Source organism: Mauremys reevesii, linkage group 16, assembly GCF_016161935.1.
Source record: "Mauremys reevesii isolate NIE-2019 linkage group 16, ASM1616193v1, whole genome shotgun sequence".
Taxonomy (NCBI): domain Eukaryota; kingdom Metazoa; phylum Chordata; order Testudines; family Geoemydidae; genus Mauremys; species Mauremys reevesii.
Window position 1 is genome coordinate 15,497,064 of NC_052638.1, and position 14,543 is coordinate 15,511,606.

A 14,543-nucleotide genomic window follows, 5' to 3' on the forward strand; every position below is an offset into this window, starting at 1 on the left:
GTCTCTGTGCCACTAAAAGCTTTTTTCTTTATTATTTTTGTTGAAGTTGATTTTTAAAAGTTCTTCACATGCCACATGTTTTATTGCAGTGCCTTCAGTGTGAGCCATGAACAGCAATGGAAGTTAAAGGAACAGCAACTGAAATTACAAATTGCTCAACTTGAGACTGCCTTAAAGTCTGACTTAGCAGACAAAAGTGAAATCCTTGACAGAATGAAACTAGAAAGAGGTATATTTATAAAATAGCAGTCTTTTTCTCAGTGTGCTGCATGTGCAAGATTCTTCTGCCTTTCTAGTTCTAGTCCAGTATGCATGTCATAGAAAAGTTCAGTTCCTATAACTGGTGATTATGGGCCACACTTCAAGGCCTTGATTGAGCAAGGTGCTAAAACTCAAGACTAACTTTTAATCACATACATAATCCCATTAAAGTTAGACATCTGCTTAAGTATGTGCTGAATATGGAAGCTATATCCATTAGGATTTTAAAATTGCATTAATGCTTTCATTCTAAGCCTGCTTTTACTGGCTTCCTATTTACTGTCATCCTTCACTGTGATAACTTCTCTCTGACAAGAGGGCGTGTCTGACATTCCCTCCCAAAATATGAGCCACCGTTATTCAGATTCCACGCACTATACTATGGTGTTAATATACCATACAATCATTTGGAGGCTGTACAGTTGTCTCTATTTCACCCTTCATGTGGCCAGCTATTTTTTAATCTTCTGTATATACATTAATTTTTGTTCATAGCTGGGTACAAATCCAGTTACCACTCTATTTTTTTATTCTGATTTTCTGATCACCTTATCCAGTTAGCCTTTTTTCCTGTGAAGCAGTACATCATCTGATCCTTTAAGGTTGTCAGTAGATCCAGTGACTTCAAAGTTAAGCAGGTGTGTAAGTGCTTTGTTGGATTGGGGCCAAAGAATGTGCAGCTTAGTTGATACCAGAATGGATAAAATACCTTAAGATAAAGGTTACAAAACATTGATTCATGTGTGTCTTTAGTTTATAAACTAACTGTTGGGAATCAGGACTTTCTGATCAAACAGTCTAAGGCAAGAGTACAGTGTGGTTGTCAAAACATGAAAGTGTATTGGTTAAGAAAGGTGTGATGGCTAGAGATGACCTGCACATGTGATATGTCTGCTAGTGTCTCCTGTGGGCACTTATTCCAAGTGACAGGTTTCCACCTGCACTCGTCCCAGAATTGAATTCCATTTTTCACCACCCCACTTTTGACTGGATCACCAGGCTAAGGCAACCCGTGTTCTCACCATCTTGTCACAGTTATAGGATGAGTATAGGGTAAGTAGTGTCTTATACCCCCTTGCAGTCCATCACAAGTGACGCTCTCCCTTTCCCTCCCCCGTTGACAGGTTCCATGATCTTCAACTCTCTGTGGGTGGAAGTTGGAACCTCAAAGTTATACCACTCTTAGACTGGATCCTAGGTGACAGCCCCATTGCCAACTGTGTTAATGAGATAAGTGCAGTAGGTATCTGGAAGACACAACTTTCTGGGTGCCTGTGACCCAGAAGCATATGTTGAGGCCAGGGACCTGCTGTTGCTTCCAGTACCGGGGTCACCAGACAGTAAGGACTTGGCACCATCGGTACTGAAGGGAGATAGGGAGGTCTCCGCTACCGTCAGAATGGCACCGAGACCAATCTCATGAGGAAAACCGCATTTGAGGGCCTCTCCACGGCACCGCTCACTGGCACCGGATGGCTCGACACCTCCATGGTCTCCCTGTTCCTTCTCCATTTCCTCTTCGGAGTCAGAGGCAGAGTCTGTCTATTCACACCATCGAGGCCTTTGGGATCATCGGCACTGTTCCACACGTCAGTCTTTTGCGGCTGTAACGGCTACCTGCCATGGCACACCAGAACACTTGGCTGATGGAACCATGGGGACTGGCATTGTTTCAGTGACGGTTCTGGAGCCTGTGGGGGTTTCCACTGGACCAAGGCTCCAGTTTAAGATATTTGTGTTCTTTAGCCTCTGAGAGCCTAGTCCTTCTGGTACCGCACCATGAAACCCCAGAACCCACCTCCGGTACCAACCACGGGGAACTGCAAAACCCGACACGGAGCAGCAGAAGCTGGCCCCACCTGCAGCGGGCGGGGCAGAGACTGTTCTGGTACTGCTCACGCCACTGCCGCCTCCTCACCTGATAAGGCATTGTTGGTGAAGGAGGTGTCTCCGATCTTCATGGCCCACCAGGAGTTACTAAAGTGGGTGGCATCTAACTTAGGCATTTAAGCAGAGGAGGTGAGGGAGTCTTGTGAGGGGCTCCTGGACATCCTAGTGACAGGTGGTCCCTCAAGGATAGCCCTTCCCCTCCATGAGGCTATTATAAATCCCATAAAATCTCTGTGGCAAAATCCTGACACTAATCTCTGGCACCAAAAGGTGCTGCACCTCATTGGTTAGATGAATCTGGTTCAGAGTCAGAAGTTGGCTTGTATATGTGTCAGCCACATCACGTTAGCCATCACTCCTCTCTGAGGGGTTTTCACCCCTGGTATCAAGTGGAAGCTCTGCATTGGCCTGCCACTAGAGACCTTTAGGCTGTAAGAAATTGGGTTCTGGGACAATACTACTGGCCATATTGGAACCCTGGGGGTTTTCCACCTGCCTCCTGATCATCTTTGCACCCTCCCTGCTCTACATCTTCCAGTAGGTGTCACAATCCTTCCTGTCGAGAGCCACAAGAAGCCACTCCTGATACCAGGCTCAGTACTGAACGTGAACAATCTGCTGCAATCTATTGCAAAATCCAAAGATGCAAAGAAGCTTGATCTTTTGGGGAGGAAAGTTTATTTAACAGTGGGACTACAACTCTGTGTTGCTAATCCCAAAGAATTACTGGAGGGTTATTTCTCCCTCTGGGACAATGTTTTAAAATGTATGGACAAGTTGCCAGAGAAGGCGAGGCAACAGTTGCTAGCTGTGGTGGATGAGGGATTCTACTGCTTAAGCCATGGCATCAGCCATTACAATGCATATATATTCATGGCTATCGATCATCTTCAGGAGGTCCAATGAACCATTCAGCATCTCCCTTTTGAGGGACCAATGCTTTTTCACAGCAGATTGATGACAGGCTTCTTAGCCTTTTAATTATAGTGGAATTGAGATACACGTTTCAGTTTATTTCTGCCCCTCTTCTCTGTCCCTTTTCAGGGACCACTCTCATGAAGGAGTTCTGCTTCAGGAGGTACAATTTCCCCTTCTGTTGGGAGTCATAGAAGAAGTTTCGCCTTTTCACAGAGGAAAGGGGTTTTATTCTTACTACTTCCTAATCTAAAAAGTAAAGGAGATTTCAGATCAATACTAAACCTGAAGGAGCTCAACAGATATCTAAAGAAAATAAAAGTTTTTCTTGGTCACTCTGGCTTCCATGATCCCCTCCCTGGGTCCTGGCAACTGGTATCTTGCCATCAACTTAAAGGAGAGACATTTCCATGTAGCAATACATCAAAGCCTCGGGAAATACATCAGTTTTATGGTTAACTGATCCCACTACCAGTTTGCAGTCCTGCCATTTGGCCTCTCTGCAGCTCAGTGTGTTTTTACACAGCATGTGGATTTGTTCCTGAGGAAATTAGGAGCTCTAGTGTTCTGTACCTGGGTGACTGGCTGATGAGAGGCTGATTCAAGAGCGAGGTACTGTCCAGCATGGCCATGATCCAAGCTACCTTTGGCGTGCTAGGATTGCTGATCAATGAAGAAAAGTCAATCCTCTCGTGTTCAGATAAGAGTTTATAAGATCCGTTTTTGATTCTGTGGAAGCCAGGGCGTTCCTCCCACAAACTGGATTCTAAACGATGCTGGCCATTTGTTAGACCTGAAGGCCTATCTGCAGTGAAGCAGCGTGGCCTCCCTCTGACACAGACGGGGAGGAATCACTCCCCACCTCCTGGTGGGCAAAGCCAGGCCAGGTCTGCCCCTTGTACCGGAAGCAGAGGGGCGGAACAGGAAATATAAAAGGCGGGGCCTCCATCTTAGTTGAGGGCAAGCCAGCGAAGGAGTCAGACACCGCTGCTGCCTTGCTGCTTTCCCTGAGCTAGGGACTGAGCTGTGTCAACCCCATCTCTGGAGTAACACCCAGAGGAGCTGCTGCTCAGCAAGTAATCCAGGGAGCTGCTGGAGTCCAAGGGACATGAGCAATGAATCCCTACAACCAGGTAGGGGTAGAAAGTAGCCCAGGGAAACCAGACATTAGTCCAGTTGTGTTTGCTGAAGCCATGGTCAGCATGTTTTGGCAGGATCCCCACTGATCCAGTGGCGGTATTCCCCGCCACTGTTAAGGTCCTGGGCTCAGACCCGGTGGAGTAGGGTGGACCCAGGTCCCCATACCCGCTGCTGCCAACCCCACCAACTTAGGCCAGATGGCCTGCATTCATTTGCTGTCTGCCCCAGCCAGGGAGCTGGACCATAGACTGCTTTTGCTCTGCCCCAGCCAGAGAACTGAGCTTGGCACTGTTTGCTGCCTGCCCCAGCCAGAGGGCAGGCTATAGACTCCTTACTGACTTACTTACATTGCTAATCCTCTGCTGATCGGCCCTCAGCTGTTAAGTAGTGTAGTGAGGCGGAGTGGCCTCCTTCTGATGCATATGGACACGTATACTTATGTGGTTTGACATGCCAGGCTTCGTCTTAGGAAGCTGCAGGGCTGGCTGAGTTCTGTGTACTCCCCAAATTATCGTTCACTGCATATGGTGGTTTGAGTGCCCATATACTTGGTGTCTTAGCCTCTTTTCACTGGTGGATAGACCTTTTCAATGTATGTGTAGGCATTCCATTTGCTTCCACCTAACAGACTTTGACTTTATTTATAGACTGTTCTGCTCTTAGATTGGGGGGCCCACTTGGAATCTCTGTAGACTCAAGGGCTATGATCAGGTGGAAGATGTAGTTCTCCATACAAATATAAGATAGCTGAGAGCCATTCGTGTAGCTTGTCACACCTTCTTTCCCCATATCAAGGAAAGGGATTTACTAGTATTTATGGACAATACAGCAGCCATGTTCTGTGTGAACAAACAGAAAGGGGTCAGATGGACCCTTCTTTGCCAAGAGGCAATGCTGCTCTGGAACTTTTGTATCCACTCAGTCCATCTCAAAGCTTCACACCTTCCAGCTGTCCAGAACAGTCTAGCAGATCCAACTGAGTAGGTCTTTCAAAAATCACCACAAGTGGTTTCTGCCCAGATACAGTCAGTTCATTTTCTAACTGTGGGGAATTCCCCATGTTGACCTGTATGCAGTCTGCATCAACAGGAAGTTTCATCAATTGTATTCACGAGCAGGTTTCTCAGAGACTCACATACTTTAAGGTCAGAAGGAACCATTGTGATCATCTAATCCAGGAGTGGGCAAACTTTTTGGCCCGAGGGCCACATTGGGGTTGCACAACTGTATGGAGGGCCGGGTAGGGAAGGCTGTACCTCCCCAAACAGCCTGGCCCCCACCCCCTACCTGCCCCCTCCCACTTCCTGCCCCTCACTGCCCCCCTCAGAACCTCCAGCCCATCCAACCTCCCCTGCTCCTTGTCCCTTGACCGCCCCCTCCCCGGACTCTCACCCCCCTTATCCAACCCCCCGTGTTCCCTGTCCCCTGACTGCCCTCCTGACCCCTATCCATATCCCCACCCCCTGACAGGCTCTCCAGGACTCCCACTCCCAACCCTCCCTGTTTCCCATCCCCTGACCGCTCCCACAGAACCTCCGCCCCATCCAACCCTCCTTCCTGACTGCCCTTCCTGTTGATGCAGACTGCATACAGGTCAACATGGGGAATTCCCCACAGTTAGAAAATGAACTGACTGTATCTGGGCAGAAACCACTTGTGGTGATTTTTGAAAGACCTACTCAGTTGGATCTGCTAGACTGTTCTGGACAGCTGGAAGGTGTGGAGCTTTGAGCTCCCAGCCGGGGAGGCTAGTCCCCGGCCCCTCCCTTACCCAACCTCCCCACTCTCCGCCCCCTTACCAGCAGCAGGAGCTCAAAGCCGCAACACCCAGCCAGAGCCAGCTGCGCTCCCCACGCTGCTAAGTGGGAGCGGCGGGCCAGAGTGCAGCCCACGCAGTGGCATGGCTGCGGAGGAGGGGGTTAAATGTGGGAGGGGCCGGGGACTAGCCTCCCCGGCTGGGAGCTCGGGGCTGCGCCGGCCCGCAGGCCGTAGTTTGCCCACATCTTCTCTAATCTGACCACCTGCCCATTGCAGGCCACAGAACCTCACCTACCCAGTCCTGTAATGCACCCCTAATCTCTGGCTGAGTTACTGAACTCCTCAAATCATGATTTAAAGACTTCAAATTACAGAGAATTCATCTGCTCATAATCCAGGGTCTCTGACGGACACTTTCCTGTTGCTCTGGAAAGATAATCTCATGAATGCATATCCTTCAATTCCTCTCCTACTCAGAATGTTAAAAATCAAGCAGGACTATGCTTGAGTGATGCTTATAGCATTGACATGGCCTCACCAGCATTGGTTTTGTACTCTGCTGAGCCTCTCAGCCAGGGCTCTATTGACACTACTACTAGACCCAGACCTGACCTCACATGACTATAGTTGCCTTCTCCATAGCAGTCTAGAGGCCCTTCACCTTACAGCCTGGATGCTCCATGGTTAACAGCTCAGGAGGAGATCTGTTCAAAACATCCTTTGAATAATAGGAAGCCTCCATCTGGTCTCAGCAAAAAAGGGGTTTCCCCGGTCCAGGCTTCAATACAATATGAGCTGAAGTTTTTGTTATACCTGAAACAACAAGCTCTAGCCATTAGTTCCATCGGTGTTCACCTAGCAGCAATCTCAGGTTTTCACCCTCCAAGTGATGATTGCTCTCTTTTCTATAATCCCATGTCAATTGAGTTTTTGAAGGGTCTGGACCAGTTAGGATCCTCTACCTGGGGATACTTAAAACTAGTGTTACCCTTTGGTACTTAAAACTAGTGTTAGCAAAATTAATGAGTTCTCCCTTTGAACTGCTGGCCAACTGTTCATTGCCCCATTCTCAATGAAGGTAGCCTTTTTGATGGCAATTACCTTGGCTAAGAGAGTAGGAGAATTGAGAGCTATGGTATCTGTCCCACCGTATACAATCTTCTGTAATGACAAGGTGTACTTCTGCCTTCATCCAGTTTCTTGCTAAAGTGGTTTCTCACTTCACATCAATCAGGCAATATATTTACCTACTTTCTTCCCTAAGCTTCATGCTCAAAAAGGAGAGGAGACACTCCACACACTGGATGCTGGAAAAGTGTTAGGATTCTACTTGGACAGGACTACATTGCTTAGATTGTCCTCACACTATTTGTGGCACTTGTGGACAGGATGAAGGGTCTTCCAGTCTCGTCTCAGAGATCCATTGGCCGGGAACGGCAAACCGCAGCCACTGGGAGTTGCGGGGGGCCATGTCTGTGGACGGTCAACGTAAATAAAATGTCTCACAGCCCGCCAGCAGATTACCCTGATGGGCCGTGTGACGAAGGAAGGATAGCTCAGTGGTTTGAGCATTGGCCTGCTAAACCCAGGGTTGTGAGTTCAATCCTTGAGGGGGCCATTTAGGGATTGGGGCAAAAAGCTGTCTGGGGATTGGTCCTGTTTTGAGCAGGGGGTTGGATTAGATGATCTCCTGAGGTCCCTTCCTACTCTGATATTCTATGATTCTAAGTTAATTGGCTTGATTCTAATTTGGGGGAGGGATAGCTCAGTGGTTTGAGCATTGGCCTGCTAAACCCAGGGTTGTGAGTTCAATCCTTGAGGGAGCCACTTAGGGATCTGGGGCAAAAATTGGTCCTGCTAGTGAAGGCAGGGGGCTGGACTTGATGACCTTTCAAGATCCCTTCCAGTTCTAGGAGATTGGTATATCTACTATTATAAAATATATATAAAATAAAGAAGGTTGCCGACCCCTGGATCAGCACAATGTGTATATTGATTACAGCTGAGGATATTAGAACAAAAGGACTTTGAAAATTGTTTATTTTGCCAAAACATTCTCCTACAAGCTGTTAAATAATTCTGTGTCAGAAGGACATAATTTTGAAAAAGTAAAATATTGAATACAAGACTGTTGCGATTGGCAGAAGCTGCTGATTATTGCTAATTCAGAAGTAAGGAGTGGGTCTGAGAAATGACTTAGGTTTGTTCCATAAGATTCTGTTCAGATTTGGGTGAGAGAAACTTTTTTCATAAATTCATAGATTCCAAGACCAGAATGGACCATTCTGATCATCTAGACTGACCTCCTGTATAACGCATAGAATTATTCTGAGAGCATATCTTTTGCAAATTACCTCTTCCTTTCTGTTACTTGCATTGTTCAGGAAAATTTTGGCAGCCTGACAAAGTAATAAGAGAATGGAACATTAACATTCTAATGTAAGGGTGGGCTCTTACTGGTACTGAAGTAATAATAGTGCACACATTGCACAAGGAATCCATGGAGTAGACAGTCTCTCCAGGAGGGTGGGAGAGACCTGGTCTGGGCACTCTCCCAACAACCCTCCCTTCACCCCCAGAACAGTCTCAGTGGCCCAAACCCGTCCTTTGGGAGCGCCATATGGCATATTTCTTAACTCAAGTGCTTGACTTTGCAACCTAAATGATATTGATTTAACTTCATTTGTTTGCATGTAATTAGTATATAAGGGCTTGAAAAGTCCTCTCACCCACTTTCATGAGGTGGATCTTTCCTGACCACGTGTTACCTGCAAGTTTAAGCTTTTGATTAAGAAAGATAATGTTTCCGTAACACTTAGAGTTGTGAAGATAACCGTCTAAGCAGTAATCCAAATGTAAAGTGATGCAATGATGTCATCTAAAGTCTACGGAGACAGCTCATGTCACAGCTTGTGTTAGGGGGAAGGAGGCCTATGTGCTGCTGCTGTTGCTGTTAGTGCAGCCACCACCACAGGATTTGTGAGCCTGGGGAGGAGTCTATGCTGACTCCCTCCTCCCCCTCCATACACCATGTTTTCTACATAGTGGTAGAGAATTAAACCATTGTTAGTGGTTCTGTATTACAATTGAAAGTGAGTGTTTTGTAGCGGGAGGGAGTATGTTTGGCCATTATGATTTTTAGGTTGAAAGGCATATCAGTTGAGATGGCAGTGTATAGGAAAGTTGATTTAGCTGATGAGTTCTCTTAATTTTAGTGATTGTGTCATATAAATACAGAATAAAAAGTAGTTTAATGCCAGTATTTGAAACCTTCAGAACTAGAAACTCTGGTATCTGCTGAGTTTAGTCCTCAGAACTAAAAAGCAACTCTGTAAATATAGATAAGCTATGGAGCGTGTCTTGAGGTTAACAGAAAAAGTCTTAGCATTAAGAAGGTGTCAGACTATTTTCTTGAAAGGAGAAGGATATACTGTCAATTAAATGTGTAGAGTTTTATCCAATCAACTCCTATTTGTACAAATGGGAATTGCAAAAGCTAATGCTTGCACATCAAGTTGACTGTGTATCTCTAACCAGTAAAATGAATTTATAATATTACAGCAAAGGATGAGGGAATATAATTTTGGGATCCTCAATAGTCAAGGGAGGAGGAATACACATTATAGAAAACATTGCAATAAACCAAAGAGAGTGGTAGACATTTTCTACATCTGTGTCTCAGGAACCTCAGTAATTTGGAAAAGGTTTAAATTTAGGACTGGTCTATATTAGAGAAGTTGCACTGGTGGAACTAAATTGAATTAAAATCATTTGGCCTAATCCTGAAGTTTCTTTACTTCATCCTTACTGATGCAAAATTCCTATTAAAGCTTGCTAGCTAATGATATGGCTTTAATTGCTTGTTAATGGGTAATTTTGGGAAATCTCTACACCCCATGCCAGATGAGTTAATGGTTGACTAAGGATATTACACAAAAATGGTTGAAAATACTTAGTGTGATGATGTTCAAGGTTTCTCTGTATTTCAATATGCTTCTTTTTAAATGTAGATTTTTTTAATGCATTGAGTTGAGCTTTAATGTCAGTAAGAACAACCCTCCCTATATTAATTCCAACTATCAGGTGAAGAAAACCAATGTTCAATCTTATCTTGCAACTAGCTAAGACAATATGACTTGCTACATATAAGGAATAGGGGACAAATATTTAAAAATGCATTTATTATATAGAAGTAGATTTGAAAATCAGTATCACAACTTTTTGAGTTCTATTGGATTAAATGGAGTATGGTGTTTGTTTTTTTGTTTAATAAGACCAAAATGAGAAGCTGACCCAAGAGAACAAAGAACTGCAATTGCATTATCTGGAACACAAGCAACAGCTAGATGAACTGAAAAATCGCATGAAGTTTTTCACCAAGGTAAACTTTTTTTCTGTTTAGAAAATGACCAAAAAAAGCTTTCTATGTTTTATGCATAGTGCAAGTACTCTTAAAAGCAAAACCAAAAGAATGCAGAAGTATGATGGAGTTTATTTATTCATGATATCAGGCAAAGTGTCATGTTTAGTGAGAATGCACCATGTTATTCTGAATGTATCTCTCCATTATTCATTCGCACATTCATAACACCTTTTATTGACTATTTCTGTTTCAGGAGAGTGATACTGAAATGGCAGAACTCAGTGAAGCCCTCATGCTTATAAAGGTAACTTATACAGAAATTGACCACATTTTGATCTGTCCCACTCTACTTTTTAACTCTGATGACTTTTGCATGTTCTCTACACAATGCCTCAGTCTTCAAGAGGTGAATCATTTGTGCATCTTTTAGTAGCTAATGCTGCTTGTTCGTACATGTGCACATGTCACTTTCCAGTTACAGAAAAGCAGACGGGAGAGAGGAAAAGATGGCAGGATGAAATTTATTTAGGTTATGTACATATTTCATAATAACATCAAAAGTGAATTAGGCCAGATCGGCAGACACTTGCTTTTAAAACTTTACCTTTTTTTTTAATTTCAGTGAAAAGAGTTGCTGTTTGTTTATTTATCACTTTACCCTATTATAGTGCTGATCAAAAACAACTTTTTGCTCACTAATTTTGAAGGTAATGGAAGTATACTCCAAACTAAAATGTTAAGCTCTGAAAGCATGATAAAAAGATGCTCTCTGGTGCCTGAACACCTGTTCCTGCTTATTTATAAAAGAACCAGAAAGATACAATTTTTTCTCTTGCACATAGTTTGTAATTCTGTCGTTTACAACAAGACTGCAATGAAGTGAAAGTGTGTTTCCTGTGTTCAGGCGAATCCTTTTTATTGTTTTTTTTTCTTTTAAAAGATTCACATTTGTTACATTATATATGATCCATCTTGGACTCTTAAAGATAAATATCCTTTCTAAAATCAAAAGATCCCCCAACAAAAAAAAATCACTATTTTAAACTTTCTTTTAGAAGACTGGAATAGAAAAAGTATTAATATCCCACTAGTACTGAAAACCCTAGTGTCTGGCTGAGGCAATGTAAAGGATTATGATCTTGGGTGAAAAGCCAATAAATTCTTCCAACTAAAACTCTATGGATATAGATTTCCATTATTTAAAATAAAAAAAGTGGAGGGGAAGAATCACTTGACCTGGACTTTAGGTGTCATACCAGTTTTTTTAAAGCATAGAAAGAACCACAAGAATAATAACTCTGTCTTAACTAATATGTGATTCAGCCCCCATAATAAAGACCTCCTCAGATAAGCCATATTCGAGAATATATTCCAACTCATGTCTCCTCACCAACCTGTCTAATGGCCCATATATATGTGTTGACTAAAGCAGGTGATAAATATACCTCTGCATGAGCATGCCCTCACAGTAGAAAAGCAATCCTCTCAGATGTCCTTAATTCTAAATAATAAAACAATATTAAAAAGAAAGCTAAACAAAGTAATTAACAACATAATTAGAATTGTATCTAATATCGAATATTTTTTTAAGTTTTCCATGAGACACCCATGCGATCCTTTTTGCTGAACTTGAGAGGACTCTGTATTTTCATTAGTCTGAATATTTTGGATGAGCCTGTAATAATGCAGAATTGACAAACAGCACTTCATCTGATTAAATTTACACTGATGACATCATCTTCAGAACTGTAATCATCCAAATGCTATAAGATCAAAGTCACAAATTACATTGGGATTAGCTGATTGATTGATTGAATTTTGAGGTTTTATACTGGGCCCCATAACAGTAGTATATAAGCACCTTCCATGTAAAATCAGTAACACTGGCCAAGTCCCTAATCTGCTTTAAAGAATCTCTAACACCTGTTCTTCTTCGAGTGATTGCTCCTATGCATTCCAGTTAGGTGTGCGCACCACACGTGCACGGCTCTTCGGAAGATTTTTACCCTAGCAACTTCGGCTGGGCGCCCCCTGGAGTGGCGCCGCTATAGCGCTAGATATATACCCCACCCGACCCGTCCGCTCCTCAGTTCCTTCTTACCGCCCGTGACGGCCGTTGGAACAGTGGAGTGCTCCTTTGACCTCCACATCCCTAGCTTATCTCTGGTTCTTATTGTATTTAGTGTATATAGTTAGTTAAAATAGTTAGTTTAGTTAGTTTGTTAAGTAGATTAAGGGGAATTAGGGGGGCTGAACCCCTCTTTTCCCGAACCGGTGCGGGCTCATGCCCAAGGCACCGGGGTTTAAGCCCTGTTCGGCTTGCCAGCGGCCCATGCCGATTGGGGACCCTCACGACTCCTGCCTGCGCTGCTTAGGAGAGGCCCATCGTGCAGATAAGTGCCCTATTTGTAAATCATTCAAGCCGCGAACAAAGAAAGAGCGGGACATTAGATTAAAGCAGCTCTTAATGGAGTCGGCACTTAGCCCTGCGGTGCCGACACCAACAGCTCCGCAGTCGTCTTCGGCACGGAGCGCCCCAGCGGTTCCCGACCGGTCCGGTACCGAGACTCTCAAAAAGCAGCAGCTGGCACCGAAGCCTCGGCACCGTTCCCTCTCGCCATCGGGGAAACGCAAGCCACAGCAGAAGTCTGTCAAGGGACCGCTTGTCCAGCCGCCAGCGCCAGCTCCCTCGGCACCGGCTAAGACAGCGCATAGGCCATGCGCGGTACCATTGACTCCGGCACCGACAGGGCCGTTGAGTCCGGTACCTCCGTGCTCCCCGGTGCAAACCGTGGTCGAGCTGCCTCTCCCGTCGACGCCCGAGACTTTCTCGACGGCGAGAGAGCTCATAGAGCTTACAGAGGCACCGTGCCTCCGGCCCCCGGCACTGCCGGTGCAGGCTGTGCAGTCAGTGGGCAAACCGGCCATCATGAGGCCGCCTTCCCCTGACAGACGGGATAGAAGGCGTTCCAGGTCCCGATCCCTGAGATGGTCGCCGTCTCGGCGCCGGTTGCAGTCCCGGTACCGCTCCACATCGCGGTACCGGTCGCACTCCCGGAGACGATCCCGGTCCAGATCGCCCGACCGTCGGTACCGTAGGAGGTCCGGGTCCCGGTACTGTTTGCGGTACCGGTCTTCACGCAGCCGCTCCCGATGATGCCACTCAAGATCGTGGTCGACCTCCCGGCACCGGCACGGTCGATGGTCCTGTTCTCGCTCCCGGCACCGCGATGACCGGCACCATTCCCCGGCACTGTCCAGGGACAGAACGGCAGCATCCGAGGCGCAGTCTCTCAGTGCCTCTGCCCCCCCATGGCCTTCCCACCAACCTTCAGTCGCCTCCCAGACAGGCAGCGGTGGTGATCTCCGCGCTGATCCCCAAGGCCAGGACCACGGACCTCAACAATGGGGCTTCTGGACACCCTGGGCCTATCACGAGGCTCAAGGGGTCCCCGTCACTCAGCAGCCCAGAGCTTCCATCCACAGGGTGCCGGAAGCCACGGTCAGCAGACCTCCTCCATCACCTTTGGGAGAGGAACCGCCGCCACCGGTAGCAGGAGATCATCCCACGCACGCGGAGGCTTCGCAATGTGTGGACGAACCACCTCCGGAAGCCATGGTCCAGGGCCTATCCTCGTCTTCATCACCGGATGAGGCGGTGGCGGGGGCATCGACATCAGGCCCTCCACCAATTGACCTGCGGGCCCACCAGGACCTGCTTCAACGGGTGGCGCAGGCTATTAACCTCCCGGTCGAGGAGGTCGCGGAGGACGATGACCCGGTCACCAGCATTATTGGAGCTGAAGCCCCGCTGCGGGTGGCCTTGCCCTTCATTAGGACCGTACAGCGGAATGCCAATACGATCTGGCAGTCGCCGGCTTCCATCCCGCCCACCGCTCGAGGGGTGGAACGGAAATACTCGGTTCCCCCCAGCGGGTACGAGTATCCGTACACGCACCCAGCTCCGGACTCCTTAGTTGTACAGTCCGTGAATGACCGGGAGCGCCATGGGCAACCTGCTCCAGCGCCAAAATCGAAGGAGGCCCGGAGGATGGATCTGTTGGGCCGGAAGGTCTATTCGGCCGGTGGCCTCCAGCTACGGATTGCCAATCAACTGGCTCTCCTCAGTCATTATACTTATGACGCCTTGGTCTCACTCTCCAAGTTTACGGAGCTGGTACCAACGGCCTCCCGACCGGAATTCTCAGCCCTTATT

The 14,543-nt window shown here is 46.4% G+C and overlaps 1 protein-coding gene across 5 annotated transcripts in view; it reads left to right on the plus strand.

Annotated features, from left to right (window-relative positions):
• RPGRIP1L (RPGRIP1 like) overlaps positions 1–14,543 on the plus strand; it is a 128,784-nt gene that overhangs the window by 39,106 nt on the left and 75,135 nt on the right. For 4 of the 5 annotated variants that reach the window (XR_005588759.1, XM_039502931.1, XM_039502932.1 and 1 more), the window contains exons 10-12: positions 90–229; positions 10,239–10,345; positions 10,581–10,631. Coding sequence is in view for 3 of the 5 variants with exons in the window: in XM_039502931.1 (XP_039358865.1) it covers positions 90–229; positions 10,239–10,345; positions 10,581–10,631 (298 nt within the window). In the remaining 2 variants the exon portion in view is untranslated. Of the gene's footprint in view, positions 1–89; positions 230–10,238; positions 10,346–10,580; positions 10,632–14,543 lie in introns of those variants that run through there. The other variant, XR_005588760.1, reaches the window with a different exon arrangement.